The 19,186-nt window shown below is 62.1% G+C and overlaps 1 protein-coding gene across 4 annotated transcripts in view; it reads right to left on the reverse strand.

Moving 5' to 3' along the window:
- Window positions 1-817: 817 nt before the first annotated feature.
- LOC101937483 (potassium channel subfamily T member 2) overlaps window positions 818-19,186 on the reverse strand; it is a 43,058-nt gene continuing 24,689 nt past the window's right edge. For 2 of the 4 annotated variants that reach the window (XM_065576519.1, XM_065576518.1), the window contains exons 17-30: window positions 18,859-19,008; window positions 17,883-18,118; window positions 16,901-17,123; window positions 15,226-15,331; window positions 14,350-14,522; window positions 13,913-13,984; window positions 13,302-13,436; window positions 12,918-13,029; window positions 12,217-12,318; window positions 11,524-11,607; window positions 6,216-6,344; window positions 5,329-5,632; window positions 4,781-4,865; window positions 818-2,698 (exon numbers count right to left, since the gene is read on the reverse strand). In XM_065576519.1, coding sequence (XP_065432591.1) covers window positions 2,593-2,698; window positions 4,781-4,865; window positions 5,329-5,632; window positions 6,216-6,344; window positions 11,524-11,607; window positions 12,217-12,318; window positions 12,918-13,029; window positions 13,302-13,436; window positions 13,913-13,984; window positions 14,350-14,522; window positions 15,226-15,331; window positions 16,901-17,123; window positions 17,883-18,118; window positions 18,859-19,008 — 2,017 coding nt within the window. In that variant the 3' untranslated portion in view covers window positions 818-2,592. Of the gene's footprint in view, window positions 2,699-4,780; window positions 4,866-5,328; window positions 5,633-6,215; window positions 6,345-6,589; window positions 6,655-11,523; window positions 11,608-12,216; window positions 12,319-12,917; window positions 13,030-13,301; window positions 13,437-13,912; window positions 13,985-14,349; window positions 14,523-15,225; window positions 15,332-16,900; window positions 17,124-17,882; window positions 18,119-18,858; window positions 19,009-19,186 lie in introns of those variants that run through there. The other 2 variants (XM_065576520.1, XM_065576521.1) reach the window with 2 other exon arrangements.

The raw sequence follows: 19,186 nt of genomic DNA on the forward strand, positions 1-19,186 counted from the left end.
GAAAAAGACCCAAAAATCAGGACTGTCCCTATAAAATCAGGACATCTGGTCACCCTAGCCCTGGCTAGGTCAGGGACGGCAACACAGGAGCTGGGCTCCACCCCAGAGGCAGCTGCATTTCAGCGCTGGGTATGTGAGCCCGGCAGGCTGCCCCTTGCTCCTTTCAGTCTGGAATCTGACTCCCCCAGCCCCACCCCAGGCCAGGGGCTACAATACGGACCTGGACGTAGCAGTCCCCGGACACTCCCTCCCAGAGCAGGGAGAGAACCCAGGAGTCCTGGCTCCCACCTACCCCCGCTCTAACCACCAGGCATCGCTACCTCTTTGTCCTGAGTCTCCATCCTTTCGACCCATCTCTGCTCCAACAGGGGAACCTGCCACGCTCCCAGCCCCGCTCCCCGCAGCCCGGCACCCCCCACCGAGCCTCTGCCCCCCTCCCTGGAGCCCAGCACCCCCCGCCGAGCCCCTGCCCCCCTCCCCAGCGCCCCCTAGCTGGGGCAGTGAGTCTTGCTCAGGGGTTGCAGGTCCTGGGTTCCAGCCTGGTTGGAGCCGAGTTGCTGACGGCCGAGCCAGGCCCCACAGTTCTTGCGGCCCCGCAGCCATCCCTGCCCAGCCCAGTCCCGCGGCCTCTCCCCGCCGGGGCTCCTCGTTCGAGGGAGCGGTGTGAAGAGGCCCTCGGCCGGGGTGTTGCTGGGGCAGGTTTGTCAGCCGGGGTTCAGGCCCCGCGGGTGCCCGGGGTGAGGAGCCCAGACTGGACCGTGGCAGAGAACAAGGCAGGCAGGAACCAACCCCCCAGCCCTGCTCCAAGCCAGAGCAGTGACTGGCCCAGGCCCCACCCGCTGCCTTTCCCACCCCGGGGTGACCCCGTCTCGCCTGCACCCGAACTCCAGAGCAGCGCCAGCCTGGCCAGGTGGACAGCAGCCTTGCCCACCCACCATGCCCCACTGCGGGGCCCACACTCCGGGGCCGGCTGCTCTGAGAGCGCTTTAGTGCTGCTCACAACCTCCCCCCGTCCGGGGCCTGAGCCCCCTAAACCTGGGGGGGGCTAATGCAGAGCAGTGTGAGGGGGCCAGTGTTCAGGACCCCACTGGGGGTGGAGGGACCTGTCCCAGACTGGGAGTGCGTGAACCTCCCTTGTCCCCCCGAGCTGGGCCTGCAGCAGCCTCCAGGCCGGCTGTCCTGCTGGGCCCAGCCCATGTCCGGCTCCGAGCTCCCCCTCCATCCCGCCAGCACCCGCACCCCAGGGGCACGGGGAGGGTAAATGGGCCCCGGAAGAGAGCTGCCTGGCCTGAGGTGCCCCAGGAACTGGTGCCCTGTGATGCTGAGGGCAGCAGAGGGGCGCGGCCCGGGGGGGAGCCCAAACCGAGCTGCACCCCAAACACCAGCGTCATAAGCTGAAAGAACCAGGCAGCAAATCGAGCCCCCTCCACCCGCCCGCGAACCGAAGGATTAAAATCCCGCGAAGGTGACAAGTCGGGAGCGGTGCTTAGACCGAATCACAGATTTCCAACACCCCAGGCTGGCCGGCAGCCAACGGAGCGAAAAATCACAAGGACTTAAACAACCCCAGCCCGGCGGCTCAGCTCTCCGAGCGCTGCGTCTTCTGTCCGAGCCCGGCGCTTCTGGTACTGGACGGCTGCACGGGTTTGCTCATTGTTGGGTAAACAAAAGCCAAATGTCTCCGGTGATCACAGCACTCCGGGAGCTGGAGATTTATGGGGGATCCTAGGAAATATGGCGAGATTCACGTGGGGAGAGGCAGACCCCCCCACACACACACATTGATGGAGCGTCTCCAAGGCAGCTAGAGATCCTCTTGAGTTTTATTGTATCTGTACATCTAAGAGCCCATGTTCACAGTGAGACCAGAGCCGGAGGAATCTCTGGCATTAAGAAGTCCCTTGGCCCATATCCCGGGCCCGGGGAGGGGCTCTACATTCCACCAGTGGCTGGGGGCGGGGGGCAGTGCATTTCCCACCATGCCCGGCCTCAATCCTTAAACAGGAGGGGTGCCCGGCGCGGACAGCTCGGCTCCCTGGTTCCAACCTGGTCCCAGCATGGGGGTGGGGAGCTGCCTGGGGGGACCGGAGGGGCACACAACCCAATCCAAGCTGGAAGAGAGACTGGGCATGGGCTGATGCCAAGGAGAAATGCCCTAAGGGCCTTGGCATGCCAGGGGGCGCCCCCAGCCTCGGGGGCCGGATTCCCATCTCTGGGGCTGGAAAGCATGGGGCAGGGCGCGGGGCCCATCTCAGCCAGCTGGAGTGCCAGGAGGCATGGGGCAGTGGGCACGGGCACAGCGGGGCAAGCCTGTCTGCCTGCGCTGGGGACAGGGCTGGTCTTTCCAGAGCCGATGGAAAAGCACTGGACCCACAACAGGCACGGCCCCAAGTCTTCTCTGGGCGGCGCCCCCATGGCTCCGGGAGCCGTAAAGACTGGAGGCAGCACCGGGTCTGGTGGCGGCAGGACCAAGCCCCTCCCAGCAGGTGCCCGGTGCTCTGGGGGCAGATCTGGGCTCGGGGGCTGGCAGAGTCCATTGCCGAGAAGGGGGGACGGGGGGTCACAGTGTTGGCACGTGTCTCCTGGCTGGGGTCACAGGTGGGTGCTGTCCTTGAGGTCCTCGGAGCGGCTGACGCTGGCTTTCCGGCTGGGGCTGCTGGCGGAGACCAGGGTCAGGGGGTCGGGCCGGATGAGATACCTGTGGGGAGACAAAGGAGACGTTGGGGGGGCCGGGGGCCAGGCAGTTAATTCCCCTCCCCCCCAAATGAGCAGGCTGGCTCTGCCCCGGCCCTCCCACTGTGATGTTATGAGTGTGATATAATATCTCATTGACAGGTGACAGGGCCAGAAAGAGTTAATTACCTCCCAGACTGACCTGACCCAGGGGTGAACCTTGAGGACTGGTTAGGAAGATCTGTAAATGAATAGAGCTGTGAAATGCAAATCTGCATTGTTAGAGGTAGAAGGGGAGGTGTTTGCTCAGGGCTTGTGACTTCAGCAAACAAGTCTGGTCTATTGCTAGTGTTGATTCAAAGATCAAAAAAGGAGTATTAACATTTGTGATGACACTTGAGTGAAATAGTATAATTGTCTCTCTGTCTCTTTGCAGGTTGCGGTAGGGTCACCATACGACCGGATTTTCCCGGACATGTCCGGCTTTTGGGGCCTCAAATCCCCGTCCGGGGGGAAATCCCCAAAAGCCGAACATGTCCGGGAAAATAGGGAGGGGCCGGCGCTGCTGGGTGCTGGGCCGGGGGCCGGGCCGGGGCCGGCGGTGCTGGACCGGGGGTGCTTGGCCAGGGGCTGGCCCGGGGGTGCTTGGCCAGGGGCCGGGCCGGGCCCCGGGCTGGGCCCGGCAGTGCGGGGCCGGGGGTGCTGAGCCGGGGGCCGGCGGTGCTGGGCCGGGGGCCGGGGCTGGGGGTGCTGTGCCGGGGCCCAGGCCGGGGCTGGGGGGGAGCTGGGGGTGCTCGGCCGGGGGCTGGCCCGGAGCCGGCACCCCAGGAGCCGAGCCAGGCTGGAGACGCCGGGGCCGGCCACCGGAGGGAGCCGCTCGGTTGGGGGGGCCAGACTGGGCCGCACCTCCTCCCCCCACTTCCCGCAGCTTACCTGCTGCTGCTTCAGGCTTCCCGCGAATCAAATGTTCGCGGGAAGCAGGGGAGGGGGCGGAGTTGGGGCAGGGATTTTGGGGAAGGGGTGGAGTTGGGGCGGGGGCATGGGCGGGGCTGGGAGCGGGGCCCCATGGAGTGTCCTCTTTTTGGACACTCAAAATATGGTAACCCTAGGTTGTGGTAACCTGGATCTGAACTGTTTAATGGATAAATGACCCTGTGCTAATTGCCAGGATGTTTGGGAGAAGGAGAGTTAAGCCTATTGTTTTCTCAGGCCAAAAGGCTGCTGGAAATGTATAAAACCCTGGGACATGATCCTGCTTCATCTCAGATCTGCTTTGGGTTTCAAGAGGGGGAAACCCTGAGCCACAAGGATTGAGATCCCCAGTCACTGACTGGAGTCACCCTGAATATGGACATTGGACTATAACCTATGGACTATTTCTAAAAGGACTTTTGGCAACTGCAAGATCATCTCTGCTGTGTCTGAACCTCAAGAATTGAATTCAAGTCTGTCTGTATATTGATCTTTGAACCAACTCTCTCTCTCTCTTTTATTTTTTAATAAATTTTAGCTTAGTTAATAAGAATTGGCTCTAAGTGTGTATTTTGGGTAAGGTCTAAGTTATAATTGGACCTGGGTGTGTGGCTGACCCTTTGGGGTTGGAAGAATCTTTTCTTTTATACGATGAGATAAGATTTTCAGGAATCATCATCGTATCTGACAGGTGTGTCTGGACGGAGGCCTGAGGCTGGGCACTTTAAGGGAACTGCGTTGGTTGGACTCTGAGTAACCAGGGAGGTAACACAGAGGCTGTTTGGGGCTGGTTGGTAAATCTAAGTATTGGAAGATCCACCAGCATTTGGGGTTTGTCTGCCCCGTTCTGTTTGCAGTTCACCCTGATTGAGTGACCACAGTTGGCTCCCACGGGCAGCACCTCACACCCCCCTCCCGGGGGGCTGCTGAGCTCGGCCCTCCCCCCTCCCAGGCCCATGGTTGGGGGGTGCTCCCTCACCAGGGGAGGGCCGGGGGAGCCGGATGGGGCTGGGGGCTGCGAGGAGGGCTAAGCCTGGGGATGGGGATCAAGAGGGAAGGGTACAGAGGGTGTGGGTGCCCCCCCAGAGAGCAGCCCCCTCCCCCCGCTGGCTGTGCCCCGGCGCCCGGCACTCACACCACGTCGTTGATTTCCAGCCGCGTGTCGGGCGAGGGGTTGAGCAGGATGTAGGACAGCGTGTTGCCGTGGTCCATCATGTCCACTGCGGGATGGGGGGGGGGGGAGAGGGTGAGACCCCTGCCCGGCCCCCAACCCATCCCTGGGCGGAGTCAGTCGGCCCAGGACCAGCCCCAACCACCGTTCAGCCCCATGGGCCCAGTCCCCACGGGACCCCCACGGGCCCAGCTGCCCCGGGCCCCCCCCAGCTCAGCCCCAAGGCCCAGCCCCCCCGGACACCCCCCAGCTCAGCCCCCGGGCCCAGCCCGCCCGGGACACCCCCCCAGCTCAGCCCCTGGGACCAGCCCCCCCGGACATCCCCCCGCTCAGCCCCTGGGACCAGCCCGCCCAGATCCCCCCCAGCTCAGCCCCTGGGCTCAGCCCCCCCGGACACCCCCCAGCTCAGCCCCTGGGCCCAGCCCCCCTGGGACCCCCAACCCCCCCCCAGCTCAGCCCTGGGCCCAGCCTGCCCGGCCCCCCCCAGCCCAGCCTGCCCGGCCCCCCCGTACTGTATCCGGCGGCCGAGAGCCCCAGGTGTTTCATGCGGGTCTTGACCAGGGCGCTGAGCTCCTGGCGCTCGGAGCGGCGGTAGAGCGTCAGGCGCTGCTCGCTGATGCGCTCGGCCGCCGTCTTGCTGGGGTGGCGCCCGCCCTTGCGGCTCAGCCGCCGGGCCCATTGCATGCTCTTGCGGCGCAGCAACGGCTGCTCGGCCTGGTCGCTGCCCGTGGAGTCGCGGGGCCCCAGGCGGCAGATCAGGGCGTCGCGCGGCTCCCGCGTGTCCTCGTAGTCCTCCACGCTGACGGAGACCTGCGGCTGGGGGGGCGGGGGTTAGCGCGGGGGGGCCGTCTGCCCCTGCACCCCACCCCCCGCCCTGGAGACCAGCCCCTGAACACGCTGGAGGGGATGATCCCACTCCTGAAGGGGGGGCGTGAGTGTGAACTAGGGGGGGATGGGGGGGGCAGCCCTGCTTCCAGGGGGGGATGGAGAGGGGGCAAGCCCTGCTTCCAGGGGGGGATGGAGAGGGTGCAAGCCCTGCTCTCTGGGGGGCTGAATGGGGACTCAGCCCTGCTCCCAAGGGTGGATGGGAGCCCAGCCCTGCTCCCGTGGCAGGGGGTGGATGGGCCAAGCCCAGTTCCCGGGAGGTGAGGCCCAGGCCTGATCCCGGGGGGAGGCGTGGATGGGCCGAGCCCAGTTCCTGAGGGGGATGGGGGCCCAGCCCTGATCCCGTGGCAGGGGGTGGATGGGCCGAGCCCAGTTCCCGGGGGGTGGGGCCCAGGCCTGATCCCGGGGGGAGACGTGGATGGGCCAAGCCCAGTTCCTGAGGGGGATGGGGGCCCAGCCCAGCCCCAGCCCCAGTCCCGCTCCCTGGGGAAGGCCCCGGCTGCCCAGCCCCCACCTCGGCGGCAGAGAACAGGTGGCTCTCGGTGCGGTAGATGCCGATCGGGATGTCCCCCGTGCTGGAGCAGAGCTTCTGGTAGAGGCGCCCGTACGAGCGGATCCACAGGTCGTCCTCGGTCACCTTCAGCTGCAGGGGAGAGACGGGGTCACCCTGCGGGGGAGGGGATGTTCCCCTGCCTCCCCCCCCACCGGCCCTTGCAGGGGGACGAGGAGCGAGACCCACACAGAGAACAGAAGGGAAGGGGAGGGTGACGGGGGGCATGTGGGGACCGACGGACAGAGGGCTGTGTGTGGGGACCGACCAGGGGTGCCATTTCGGATTTGGTGGGGGCAACTTTAACCGTGATGCCAGGCCAGGGGCTACTTAGGCACCTGAAAACTCTAGTGGTTTGGCAGAGAACTTAGCAATGAGCTGACAGGAGCCCTGGATCGAATTCCTATAGAAAAGAAAGAAAATGCAATAAATATTAGACCCACTCAGCCCTAATCCTAACACGTTCTGACAGCTTGTGGCCAGTCACTTGAGGGACGCTGGTTAGGTTTAAAAATGTAAAGTATATTCTTACTTTGGTACTAACTCTGCAGAGAGGGAGACCCCGCCAGGACTCCTGGGTTCTATCTCAGCCGGGGAGGGGAGTGGGGTCTACTGGGTTACAGCTGGGGGCAGATACATCTGGGTTCTATATAAGAACATCAGAACGACCTGGGTCAGACCAAAGGTCCATCTAGCCCAGTGTCCTGTCCTCTGACAGTGGCCAGTGCCAGGTGCCCCAGAGGGAGTGAACAGAACAGGGAATCACCAAGTGACCCATCCCCTGTCGCCCATTCCCAGCTTCTGGCTAACAGAGACTAGGGACACCATCCCTGCCTGTCCTGGCTAATAGCCATTGATGGACCTATCCTCCATGAACTGATCTAGTTCTTTTTTGAACCCTGTTATAGTCTTGGCCTTCACAACATCCCTTGGCAAGGAGTTCCACAGGTTGACTGTGCGCTGTGTGATGAAGAACTTCCTTTTGTTTGTTTTAAACCTGTTGCCCATTAATTCCATTGGGTGACCCCTAGTTCTTGTGTTTTAGGTGAAGGAGTAAGTAACACTTCTGTGATGAAGTGGGAATGTTCTTAATGTTTTCTCTGAATACTGTGTGGGTGCCTCAGTTTCCCCTATGCATTTCTTAGGTATCTAGGTGGGGGGATCAGGGTGTAATTGTTGCAGAGCCCAAGAAGGCCCCTGTGATAGTGTCTGCACAGAGAATGGCCAACACGCTGTCTCCTGGCAACTAATGGCCGGGGCCCCTCCTCTACAAAGGTGCCAACTGAAGGTGTTGGAGAACAAAGAGATCAGGTGACCTCCTGGCCCGGGAGAGAGACAAAGCCCAGAGAAGGAGGGGCTGGAGGGGGTTTCAGTTTGGAGCTGGCTGGGGACAAGGACTGAGGGCAGACAGGGTTGTCTGGCTCACTGCCCCCCAGGATGGACCCGGCTGCGGGGTCCAGTTCTCTGGACCTACAAGCTCTGTTTTAGACCGTGTTCCTGTCACCTAATAAACCTGTTTTACTGGCTGGCTGAGAGTCACGTCTGACTGCGAAGTGGGGGTGCAGGACCCTCTGGCTTCCCCAGTACCCCGCCTGGGCGGACTCGCTGTGGGAAGCGCACGGAGGGGCATTTGCTGAATGCTGCAAGGTCAGACCCAGGAGGTGAAGCCGTGTGAGCTTCTTGCCCTGAAGACAGTCTGCTCCGAGGGAGAGGAGGCTCCCCAGAGTCCTGCCTGGCTTTGTGGGGAGCAGCTCCAGAGCGTCGCCCGGGGACTCCGGGACAACTTCCTTATTCATTTTTTCCAAACCAGTTATGATTTTATAGACCTCAAATCCTATCCCCCATTAGTCGTCTCTTTTCCAAGCTGAAAAGTCCCAGTCTTATTAATCGCTCCTCATACAGAAGCTGCTCCATCCCCCTAATCATTTCTGTTGCCCTTATCGGCACCTTTTCCAGTTCTCATCGATCTGTTTTGAGATGGGGCCGTCACATCTGCGCACAGGATTCAAGCTGTGGGCGTCCCATGGATTTATATAGAGGCAACATGATATTTTCTGTCTTATTATCTATCCCTTTCTTAATGATTCCCAACATTCTGTTCGCTTTTTTGACTCCGCTGCACATTGAGTGGATGTTTTCAGAGAACTATCCACAATGACTCCAAGATCTCTTTCTTGAGTGGTAACCGCTAATTTAGACCCCGTCATTTTATACGTATAGTTGGGATTATGTTTTCCAATGTGCATTACTTTGCATTTATCAACATTGAATTTCATCTGACATTTTGTTGCCCAGTCACCCAGTTTTGAGAGATCCCTTTGTAGCTCTTCGCAGTCTGCCTGGGATTTAACTATCTTGAGTAGTTTTGTATCAGCTGAAAATTTTGCCACCTCACTGTTTACCCCTTTTTCCAGATCATTTATGAATATGTTGAATAGGACCAGTCCCAGTACAGACCCCTGGGGGACACCACTATTTACCTCTCTCTATTGTGAAAACTGACCAGTTATTCCTACCCTTTGTGTCCTGTCTTTTCACTGGAGTGCCTGGCCCGGCTTTCAGGATCATCTAACCAGCCTTAATCTACTTTAATGACAAGTCTTTTGTTATCTTAATCACCTGCCCCTGGTTATAAACACACTCCCACCGAGAGCAGCACAGAACTCCTCACATATCATTGAATCACAGAACTAGAAGGGACCTCAAGAGGCAACTAGTCCAGTCCCTGGCACTCCTGGCAGGACTAAGTATTATCCAGACCATCCCTGACAAGGGTTTGTCCAATCGGCTCTTAAAAATCCCCAATGATGGAAATTCTACAACCTCCCTGGACAATTTATTCCAGTGCTTAACCACTGACAGTTAGGACGTTTTTCCTAAAGTCCAACCTAAACCGCCCTTGCTGCAATTTAAGCCCATTGCTTCTTGTCCTGTCCTCAGAGGTTAACGAGAACAATTTACCTCCCTCCTCCTGGTAACAACCTTTTATGTACGTGAAAACTGTCCTCATGTCCCCTCTCAGTCTTCTCTTCTCCAGACTAAACAAAGCCAATTTTTCAATCTTCCCTCATAGCTCATGTTTTCTAGACCTTTCATCATTTTTGTTGCTCTTCTCTGGACTCTCTCCAATTTGTCCACATCTTTCCTGAAATGTGGCGCTCAGAACTGGACACAATACTCCAGCTGAGGCCTAATCAGCATGGAGTAGAGCGGAATAATTACTTCTCGTGTCTTGCTTACAACACTCCTGCTAATACATCCCAGAAGGATGTTTGCTTTTTTTGCAACAGCGTCACACTGTTGACTCATATTTAGCTTGTGATCCACTATGACCCCCAGATCCCTTTCCGCAGTACTCCTTCCTAGGCAGTCATTGCCCATTGTGTATGTGCAACCGATTGTTCCCTCCTACGTGGAGTACTTTGCATTTGTCCTATTGAATTTCATCCTATTTCCTTCAGACCATTTCTCCAGTTTGAATTGTAATCCTATCCTCCAAAGCACTTGCAACTCCTCCCAGCTTGGTATCGTCCGCAAACTTTATAAGTGTACTTTCTATGCCATTATCTAAATCATTGATGAAGATATTGACCAGAACTGGACCCAGAACCGATCCCTGCAGGACCCCACTTGTTACGCCCTTCCAGCATGACTGTGAACCACTGATAACTACTCTCTGGGGACGATTTTCCAACCCCCTTATAGTAGCTCCATCTAGGTTGTATTTCCCTACTTTGTGTGCAGTTAACTATGTACAGTTAAGAGCTCTGTCTGGAGTTAGGGCATGTGCTGTGAGCAGAGCTCAGGTACAAAACTCGACCCCCTGCCCCTTCTAAATGGCGCCCCTTGGACAGACAGAGGGCTGCGTGTGGGGATGGACAGACAGAGGGCCGTGTGTGGGGCCAGCCAGACAGCTAGCCAGAGGGCCATGTGAGGGGACGGACAGACAGAAGGCCGTGTGTGTAGGGACGGACAGAGGGCCGTGTGAGGGGATGGACAGACGGAGGGCCGTGTGTAGGGACGGACAGACAGAGGGCCATGTGAGGGGACGGACAGACGGATGGACGGAGGGCTGTGTGTGGGGACGGACAGACGGAGGGCTGTGTGTAGGGATGGACAGATGGAGGGCGTGTGAGGGGACGGAGGGACGGAGGGCTGTCTGTAGGGTTGGACAGACGGAGGGCTGTGTGAGGGGATGGACAGACGGAGGGCTGTGCGTAGGGATGGACAGACGGAGGGCCGTGTGAGGGGACGGATAGACGGATGGATGGAGGGCTGTGTGAGGGGACGGACAGACAGCTGGCAGAGGGCCGTGTGAGGGGACGGACAGACAGCTGGCAGAGGGCCGTGTGAGGGGACGGATAGACGGATGGACGGAGGGCCGTGTGAGGGGACGGATAGACGGATGGATGGAGGGCTGTGTGAGGGGACGGACAGACAGCTGGCAGAGGGCCGTGTGAGGGTACGGATAGACGGATGGACGGAGGGCCGTGTGAGGGGACGGATGGATGGAGGGCTGTGCGTAGGGATGGACAGACGGAGGGCTGTGTGAGGGGACGGACAGACGGAGGGCTGTGCGTAGGGATGGACAGACAGAGGGCCGTGTGAGGGGACGGATAGACGGATGGATGGAGGGCCGTGTGAGGGGACGGACAGACAGCTGGCCAGAGGGCCATGTGAGGGTACGGATAGACGGATGGACGGAGGGCCATGTGAGGGGACGGATAGACGGATGGATGGAGGGCTGTGTGAGGGGACGGACAGACAGCTGGCCAGAGGGCCGTGTGAGGGGACGGATAGACGGATGGACGGAGGGCCGTGTGAGGGGACGGACAGACAGCTGGCAGAGGGCCATGTGAGGGTACGGATAGACAGATGGACGGAGGGCCGTGTGAGGGGACGGATAAATGGATGGATGGAGGGCTGTGTGAGGGGACGGACAGACAGCTGGCCAGAGGGCCGTGTGAGGGGACGGACAGATGGAGGGCTGTGCGTAGGGATGGACAGACAGAGGGCCGTGTGAGGGGACGGATAGACGGATGGATGGAGGGCTGTGTGAGGGGACGGACAGACAGCTGGCAGAGGGCCGTGTGAGGGTACGGATAGACGGATGGACGGAGGGCCGTGTGAGGGGACGCATCACCAGCCAGACAGATGTGTAAAGCAGAGGGATGGATAGGACAGGTGAGAGGCAGGCAGAGTGATGCAGACACACATGCCCAGAGGCCGGGGTGAGGGGCAGGTGCCAGGCAGCACCCGGCCGGGTACTCACCGCGCACAGGAAGCCGGAGCCTGGCATGGAGTCAAGTCCCAGGAGCAGGCGGGTGATGGAGATCATGTAATCCTTCACGAACGACTGCAGGACGGGGGGAGGGTCAAAGGGGAGCTTTCTGGGCCATCCCTCACCCGACTCCCCATCTCCCCCTGCTGGCAAGGAGGGGGTGGGGGCGGATTGCACAGTGCAGCTCTGTGTGGCCAGCCTGGCCCCTGGACCCAGCACAGCCGGCTCTGGGCTGGCACGTCCTATGGGGGAGTGAGGGGGGCTGTAACGTCCCACGGGGGGGGCAGGAGTGGGGGGTTACCTGGATGGCTGGTTACCCAGGAGTGGGACTTTTCTGGAGCAGGGGTTACCTGGTACAGAAGGAGGCAAGGGGCTGCAGGGCTGGGAGTGGGGGAGGGGGTTCCCAGGAGCAGGGAATAGAGGGTATCCCCAGGGTGGGGGCCCAAGGGCAGGGAGGGGAGGTCCCTGAGGGTGGGGGGGTCCCCAGGGAGGGTTCCCAAGGGCAGGAAGGGGGGTCCCCAGAGGCAGGATGTTTCCCTGAGGGGGGTCCCTAAGGGCAGGGAGGGAAGGTCCCCACAGTCCCTGGGGTTTGGAGGGGGGTTGCTGGGAGTGGGGAGGGAGGGAGAGAGGGAGGGTCCCTGGGGCAGGGAGGGGGGGTCCCCAGGCAGGGGGTCCCTGGGGTACCTGGTAGAGCAGCGTGTCCAGCATGCTGACGCTGAAGACCTTCCCCGCAGCGAAAGGCAGGCGGAACATGAATACCAGGTTGGAGCCGTTCTCCCGTTCCTTCTGCGAGACAGAGCGAGTGACTGGGGCACAGCATGTTGCGGGGGGCAGGGTGCGGGGTGCAGCGGGCCGGGGTGCAGCAGGGGACGGAGGGGTGCTGGGGGGGCTAAGGGGTGCAGGAGGCCAGGGGGTTGGGGTGCAGCGGGGGGCACAGAACACAGTGGGGGGCTGGGGCGCGGGGGGGGGCAGGGGACTGGCGCAGCGCAGGAGGCAGCGGGGGCAGGGGGAGCAGGAGGGGACGGAGAGGTACTAGGGGGGCAGCATGGGGCAGGAGGTTGGGGCGCAGCGGAGGGCAGAGGCCCAGCAGGCGCAAGGGGCGGGGGGACCAGGGCACAGCAGAGGGCAGGGAACCGGGGCACCGCAGGGGACAAAGGGGTACTGGGGGTGCAGCACGGGACAGGGGGCCGGGGCGCAGCGGAGGGCAGGAGGGCAGGGGACTGGGGCGCAGTGGGGGGAGGGGCGGGTACCAGGGCAGTGCGAGGGGGCAGGGGACCAGGGCGCAGCGGGGGGAGGGGGCAGGAGACCGGGAGCAGGGGACTGGGTCAGCACAAGGGGGGAGGGGGGCGGAGGACTGGGGCAGCGCGGGGCCGGCCAGGCCGTACCTTCTCCAGCTTGGACAGGGCCAGCGCGTAGCGATCCTTGGCCTTGAACTGCATGAAGCGCATGTTGGCCGGGTGCGTCAGCTCCGTGATGATGTTCAGGCCTGGGAACAGCCTGCGGCGGGTACAGAGACAGGGTCAGACGGGCTCCTGGGCCCAGCCCCTCCTGCTCTAACCACTAGACCCCACTCCCCTCCCGGAGCCGGGGAGAGAACCCAGGAGTCTGGGCTCCCATCCCCCTGGCTCTAACCCACCAGCCCCCACCCCCCTCCCAGAACTGGGGAGAGAACCCAGGAGTCCGGGCTCCCAGCCCCCCCTGCTCTAACCCACTGGATCCCACAGCCAGGCAGGGAACCCAGGAGTCCTGGCTCCCCCCCTCCCCCATACCTGAACAGCGTCTGGACGTTGACGATGGTTTTGGCGTCGGCCATGTAGTCCTCGTCCGCGATCATGGAGCTCTCCTTGTCCACGACCACCATGTTGGCAGCAAAGGTCACGCCGCAGCGCAGCAGGTCGTCCAGGCTGGGGGCCGGGGGGTCAGCGGTCGTGCCAGGCAGCGCCGTCCTTCCCCATGCCCCTCCCGCCCCATGTGTGCCCAGCCCCCCCTCCCCCTGGCAATACCGTGGGCCCTTCCTATGCCCGGCCCCCACTGGCTTCCACCCCGAGGGCCTCCAAAGCCACCCAAATGGTGACGCCGATGGGATGGGGGCAGGCGGGGGGCGGCCAGAGCTGGCCCGTGCCACCAGCCTCCCAGCTCAGCCCGGGACGGTGCCCGTGAGCCCAGGGCCAAAGTGGGGGTGGCCGGAGATCCAGAGGGGACAAGCGATTCGACCTCCCTCCCTCCCGCGCCCGCAGGCGGAACCACGAGGCTGCCCCGCCCCCAGCCCCTCCCGGGACCCCAGCTCCGGTCTCCACCCCCAGCCCCGGCTCACGCTGTTCGGTGCCGGACGAGCCAGGAGCCCCCCCTCCCCGGTCCGCCCCATGCGGCACCCACTCACTTATCGATGGAGCCCACCATGTAATAGACCAGCGGGAACCAGCAGATCGCCTCCAGGAAATGGGTCTCTGGCCTGCAAGGGAAGGGGGGTGGCAGTGGGGGGCAGCCCCGAGCAGCACGGACTCGCAGACCGGGGGAGGGGCGTATCCCTGCCCCCACCCAGTCTGCATTACTCTGCCCCTGCCCCACAACTCTGCCCCCCAGCCTCTGCCCCACAACCCGGCGCCCCCCAGCTTCTGCCCCCGCCCCACTGCCTCCTGCCCCCAACCCCACACCCCCTGGCCTCTGCCCCCCATGTCCCCACCCCACTGCTCCTGCCCACACCCCACTGCCTCTGTCCCCCAACCCCGCGCCCCCCAGCTTCTGCCCCTGCCCCCAGCCCATGCCTGTGCCCTGGTGGCCGCCCCCCATCCCCTTTGCCCGGGGCAGGCCCCGTACGTGTTCTCCAGCAGCAGCACAATGGGGTTGAGCTCCTTGCGGGGCCGGTAGTAGGCCCGCAGCGGCACGATGAAGTTGTACAGCCCGTTGGCGGCTCTCTCGGCCGAGACGATGATGAGCTTGTTCTGGAAGTGGTAGGCGCGGGCGTCCTCGTACGGGTAGTGGTGGCAGCTCTGCGGGGGCAAGCGGGGTTCGCCGGGGGCACAATCCCCCCCATTCCCTGCCAGTGCTGAGACTGGCACCTGTGACCGCCCAGGGATCTGAGTTGGCTGGGGGTACAGCTGGCTTCTGGGGTGGCAGCACTGCGGGGGTTAAACCCCACCGATCCTCCAGCTGGGAGGGGGCGTGACCCATCCCCCATTTCCCACCAGTAAAGCGGGGGTTAAACCCCACCGATCCCCCGCTGGGAGGGGGCGTGACCCATCCCCCATTTCCCACCAGCAAAGCGGAGGTTAAACCCCACCGATCCCCCGCTGGGAGGGGGCGTGACCCATCCCCCATTTCCCACCAGCAAAGCGGGGGTTAAACCCCACCGATCCCCCGCTGGGAGGGGGCGTGACCCATCCCCCATTTCCCTCTGCTCCCCAGCTGGAGACCCGGGACTGGGGTGGGGGGTGACCTCCTCCCCATTCCTTCCTGGACCTATACGTTGGGGGGGGGTGTATCATCCTTTGCTCACTTGTGCCCCAAACAGGCCATGGGTAGGTGCACCTACCCCCCATCCTCCCCCACCCTCTGCCGTGCCTGCCCCCCAGCCCCTCGCCTACAGCCTCCCTGGGGACCGGCCATGTGTCCCTGGGGTGGCCCCAGGGGCAGGGACCCCTGGGATGGTGCTGGGGGCCCAGCTCAGGGCGTCTTGCCCAGCCCTGGCGGTACCTTGTCCAGCCGCAGGCAGCAGAAGGGGATCTTCTCCTGGACCAGGTGGCAGAGGGTGGGGGAGCTGCCGATGTAGGGGGAGTTGGCGGGGTAACCCTTCACCCAGCTGGAAGACCAAGAGAGAGGGGGGAAGGAGGAGCTGGGGGGCAGGGAGAGGGGGAGGCTGGCACCCTTTGGGGGGGCCTCATGCCTCATACAGAATCATAGAATATCAGGGTTGGAAGGGACCTCAGGAGGTATCTAGTCCAACCCCCTGTTCAAAGCAGGACCAACAGCAACTAAATCATCCCAGCCAGGGCTTTGTCAAGCCGGGCCTTAAAAACCTCTAAGGAAGGAGATTCCACCTCCTCCCTAGGGAACCCATTCCAGTGCTTCACCACCCTCCTAGTGAAATAGTGTTTCCTAATATCCAACCTAGACCTCCCCCACTGCAACTTGAGACCATTGCTCCTTGTTCTGTCATCTGCCACCACTGAGAACAGACGAGCTCCATCCTCTTTGGAACCCCCCTTCAGGTAGTTGAAAGCAGCTATCAAATCCCCCCTCATTCTTCTCTTCTGCAGACTAAACAATCCCAGTTCCCTCAGCCTCTCCTCATAAGTCATGTGCTCCAGACCCCTAATCATTTTTGTTGCCCTCCGCTGGACTCTTTCCAATTTTTCCACTTCCTTCTTGTAGTGTGGGGCCCAAAACTGGACACAGTACTCCAGATGAGGCCTCACTAATGTCGAATAGAGGGGAATTATCACGTCCCTCGATCTGCTGGCAATGCCCCTACTTATACAGCCCAAAATGCCGTTAGCCTTCTTGGCAACAAGAGCACACTGTTGACTCATATCCAGCTTCACGTCCACTGTGACCCCTAGGTCCTTTTCTGCAGAACTGCTACCTAGCCACTCGGTCCCTAGTCTATAGCAGTGCATGGGATTCTTCCGTCCTAAGGGCAGGACTCTGCACTTGTCCTTGTTGAACCTCATCAGATTTCTTTTGGCCCAATCCTCTAATTTGTCTAGGTCCCTCTGTATCCGATCCCTACACTCCAGCGTATCTACCACTCCTCCCAGCTTAATGTCATCTGCGAACTTGCTGAGGTGTAGCCGCGCCGTCCTCCAGATCATTAATGAAGATATGGAACAAAACCGGCCCCAGGCGCATAACCCCAAAGCGCCAGGCCGAGCGCATGGAGCTGGGCAGAAGATGCGGGCATCCCGCCAAGCCGAGCAGCTCCTTCCAACTGGGTTAGTGCCACGGGGCATAGGCGTCTGTCTGTGCCCTGGGCAGCCCTCAACTCTCGGGGGTCCCCCGTGTGCCCCCCAACGCCGCACGCCCACGTGCATGGAGACACATGCACATGCTGTCGTTGGCAAAGCCCCCATGGTGTCTCCCATGCCAGGGGGGAGCATGTGGGCATTGGGGGATCACGGCTCCCGACCCACGGACAGCCACCCCCTCCCCACTGCTATAAACGTTTCCCGTTGGGACCCTGCAGGGGGCGCTGCAGATCCAGGCCTGAATTCGGGGGGGGGGCGGCATGGGCGTACCCCAGAGGCAGGTCCCTACGTGTCCCACTCCCCTCCGTCCCCATGGCCCCTTTGTGGATGGGGCCAGTCAGGACGCTGAGACCCCCCCAGCTCGAGCCGCGTCACACAGGACCCCGGGGCGGGTGGGTCCTTACGTGCTGGAGGCGGCCGCGTCGTCGTCAGAGTGGGTGGCCTCGTCCTCCGACTGGTCGCTCAGGAGGTCGAAGGTGGGGCTGGGGATGGCGTCCACCACCTCCAGCACGGGGGCGATGCTGTGACGTTTCTCGGTGCCCATCGGGTCGGCCGGCAGGCCCAGCGTGGTCCCGTCCGCGCTGTCCGGGCTGCTGCCAGAGTCCGGCAGGTCCATGGCCACCGTCCCTGCACGGCCGGGGGGCGGGCGGGTCAGGGCACTCTTGGGGGGGGAGGACCCTGAGCCCAGCCGTCCCGGCTGCCCCCACACGCCTCCCCCGGCCCACAGGAGGGCATCTGGGGCAGCCAGGGGCCGATTCAGTGACACGCCCCCCGAGGGGGGGCAGGCTGAGCTCCAGCAAACTCATACCACATGGTGCCACCCAGCTGGGCTGGACTGGACCCCAGACGGGCCCTGCCCCATCAGCCACCTGGTGCCCTGCCCCCCTGGTTCGGAGAGGGGGCAGCTGGGCCGGTGCTGGGTGTGGATTGGCTGGGGATTGGTGGGCCCCATGCTGAGTGATGATTGGCTGGGGAGGGGTGAAGGGGCGGGTGGGAATTAATAAGGGAGGGTGGGGCCCAGTACTGGATGATGATTGGCTGGGGTAGTATGACAAGCCAGATGGAGTTTGGTGGGAGTTTGGCAGGCCCCATGCTCAATGATGATTGGTGGGGGACTCCGGGGCGGGGGGGAGGGGGTGTCCCATGCTGGGCAGTGATTGGCTGAGACCTGACGGGCCAGTGGGGGGGGGTGGAGAAGGCTGGGGCTTGGTGCTGAGTTCTGATTGGCTGAGGCAGGGTGAAGGGCCAGCAGGGGATTGGTGGAGAATTGGTGGGCTCCGTGCCGGATGGCAATTGGCTGGAGAGGTGTGAGGGGCCGGCTGGGGACCGGGAGCCCCATGCGGATTGGCTGGGGCGGGGTGATGAGCGGGGAGGCCGGGGGCTCACCCATGCTGGCGATGATGCTGTGCACGGGCAGCCGCGTCAGGCCGTGGTAAGCCGGGGGGGCCCGGCGGCTCTGGTGCAGATGCTCCTGCTGGCGGAAGATGAAGGCCGAGTTCTCCTCCTTGGAGATGTTGATGTAGAAGCAGGTGTCGGAGGAGGCCAGGATGTGGCAGGGCCCTGGGTTCAGCAGGATGTTGTTCTTGTCCTCCCGGCACACGCCGATCAGGCACACCCCGTACCTGCCGGGCAGCCAGGGTCAGCGCCTGGGACCCCCGGGAGGGGGCGCAGCCCTGGGGAGCTGGGGGAGGGAGGCGTGTGTGCAAGCCAGCTCGGAGTGCGTGGGGGTGCAATACGCGTGTGGGCCTGGCTGGGGGTACATGTGCTCCTGAGCAGAGAAGCATGTGCAAGCTGGATCATGCGCATGCACCGGGGTGTGTGTGGGTGAGGATGTCTGTGCATGTGCAAGGGCATGTAAGTGTGTGTCTGCAGGCGTGGCATGAGTGTGCATGTGTGTAAGCGCGTGCAAGGAGATAGAAGAGTGTCCCAATGTGTGTGAGCATGTGCACAACTGTGCACGTGTGTGTGCATGTGCAAGGGTGTGCACCGATGTGTTTAAGTGTATGCATACGTGTGTGAGCATGCGCATGTGCGTGCATGTGCAAGGGTGTGCACCAATGTGTTTAAGTGTGTGCATACGTGTGTGAGCATGTGCACAACCATGCGCATGTGCGTGCATGTGCAAGGGTGTGCATCAATGTGTGTAAGCATGCACACCAGGATATAAGCATGCCCATGCACGTGCAAGCAGATGGAAGGGTGTGCATCAATGTGTGTAAGCGTGTGCATAAGTGTATGAGCACGTGTGTGAGCGTGGGCACAAGCATACACGTGTGCGTCCATGTGCAAGGGTATGCCAGTGTGCCAGCACACGGAGGTGCACACATGGCGTGTGGAGCCGCCCTCCCCCGGCCCCGCTTACCTCTTGTGGGCGTGGAAGGATGCGTAGGTGAAGCTTTTGCCCTGGTATTGGCCCAGGAACTTGCTGTCCTCCAGCCGGACGTGGTAGACCTCGTTAGCCGAGCAGCGGCTGTACATCCTCTGCCATTGCTCCGGCGAGGCGGGGCCGTCTCTGAGGGGGGAGAGACGCCCCCCACGTGCATCACAGCCCTGGGGTCATGGGGGGGGGCTCTCCTGACCCCCCGCCCAGAAGGGAGGGGAGCCCTGGCCTGTGGACTCACCCCGGCGAGAGGACTCCAGGCCGGTGTCGCTGGTGCCTGGGTCACGGCAGAGAAAGTCCACGGGGCTCC

The sequence above is a fragment of the Chrysemys picta genome, chromosome 22 (genome assembly GCF_011386835.1).
Source record: "Chrysemys picta bellii isolate R12L10 chromosome 22, ASM1138683v2, whole genome shotgun sequence".
In the NCBI taxonomy this organism is placed as follows: Eukaryota; Metazoa; Chordata; order Testudines; family Emydidae; genus Chrysemys; species Chrysemys picta.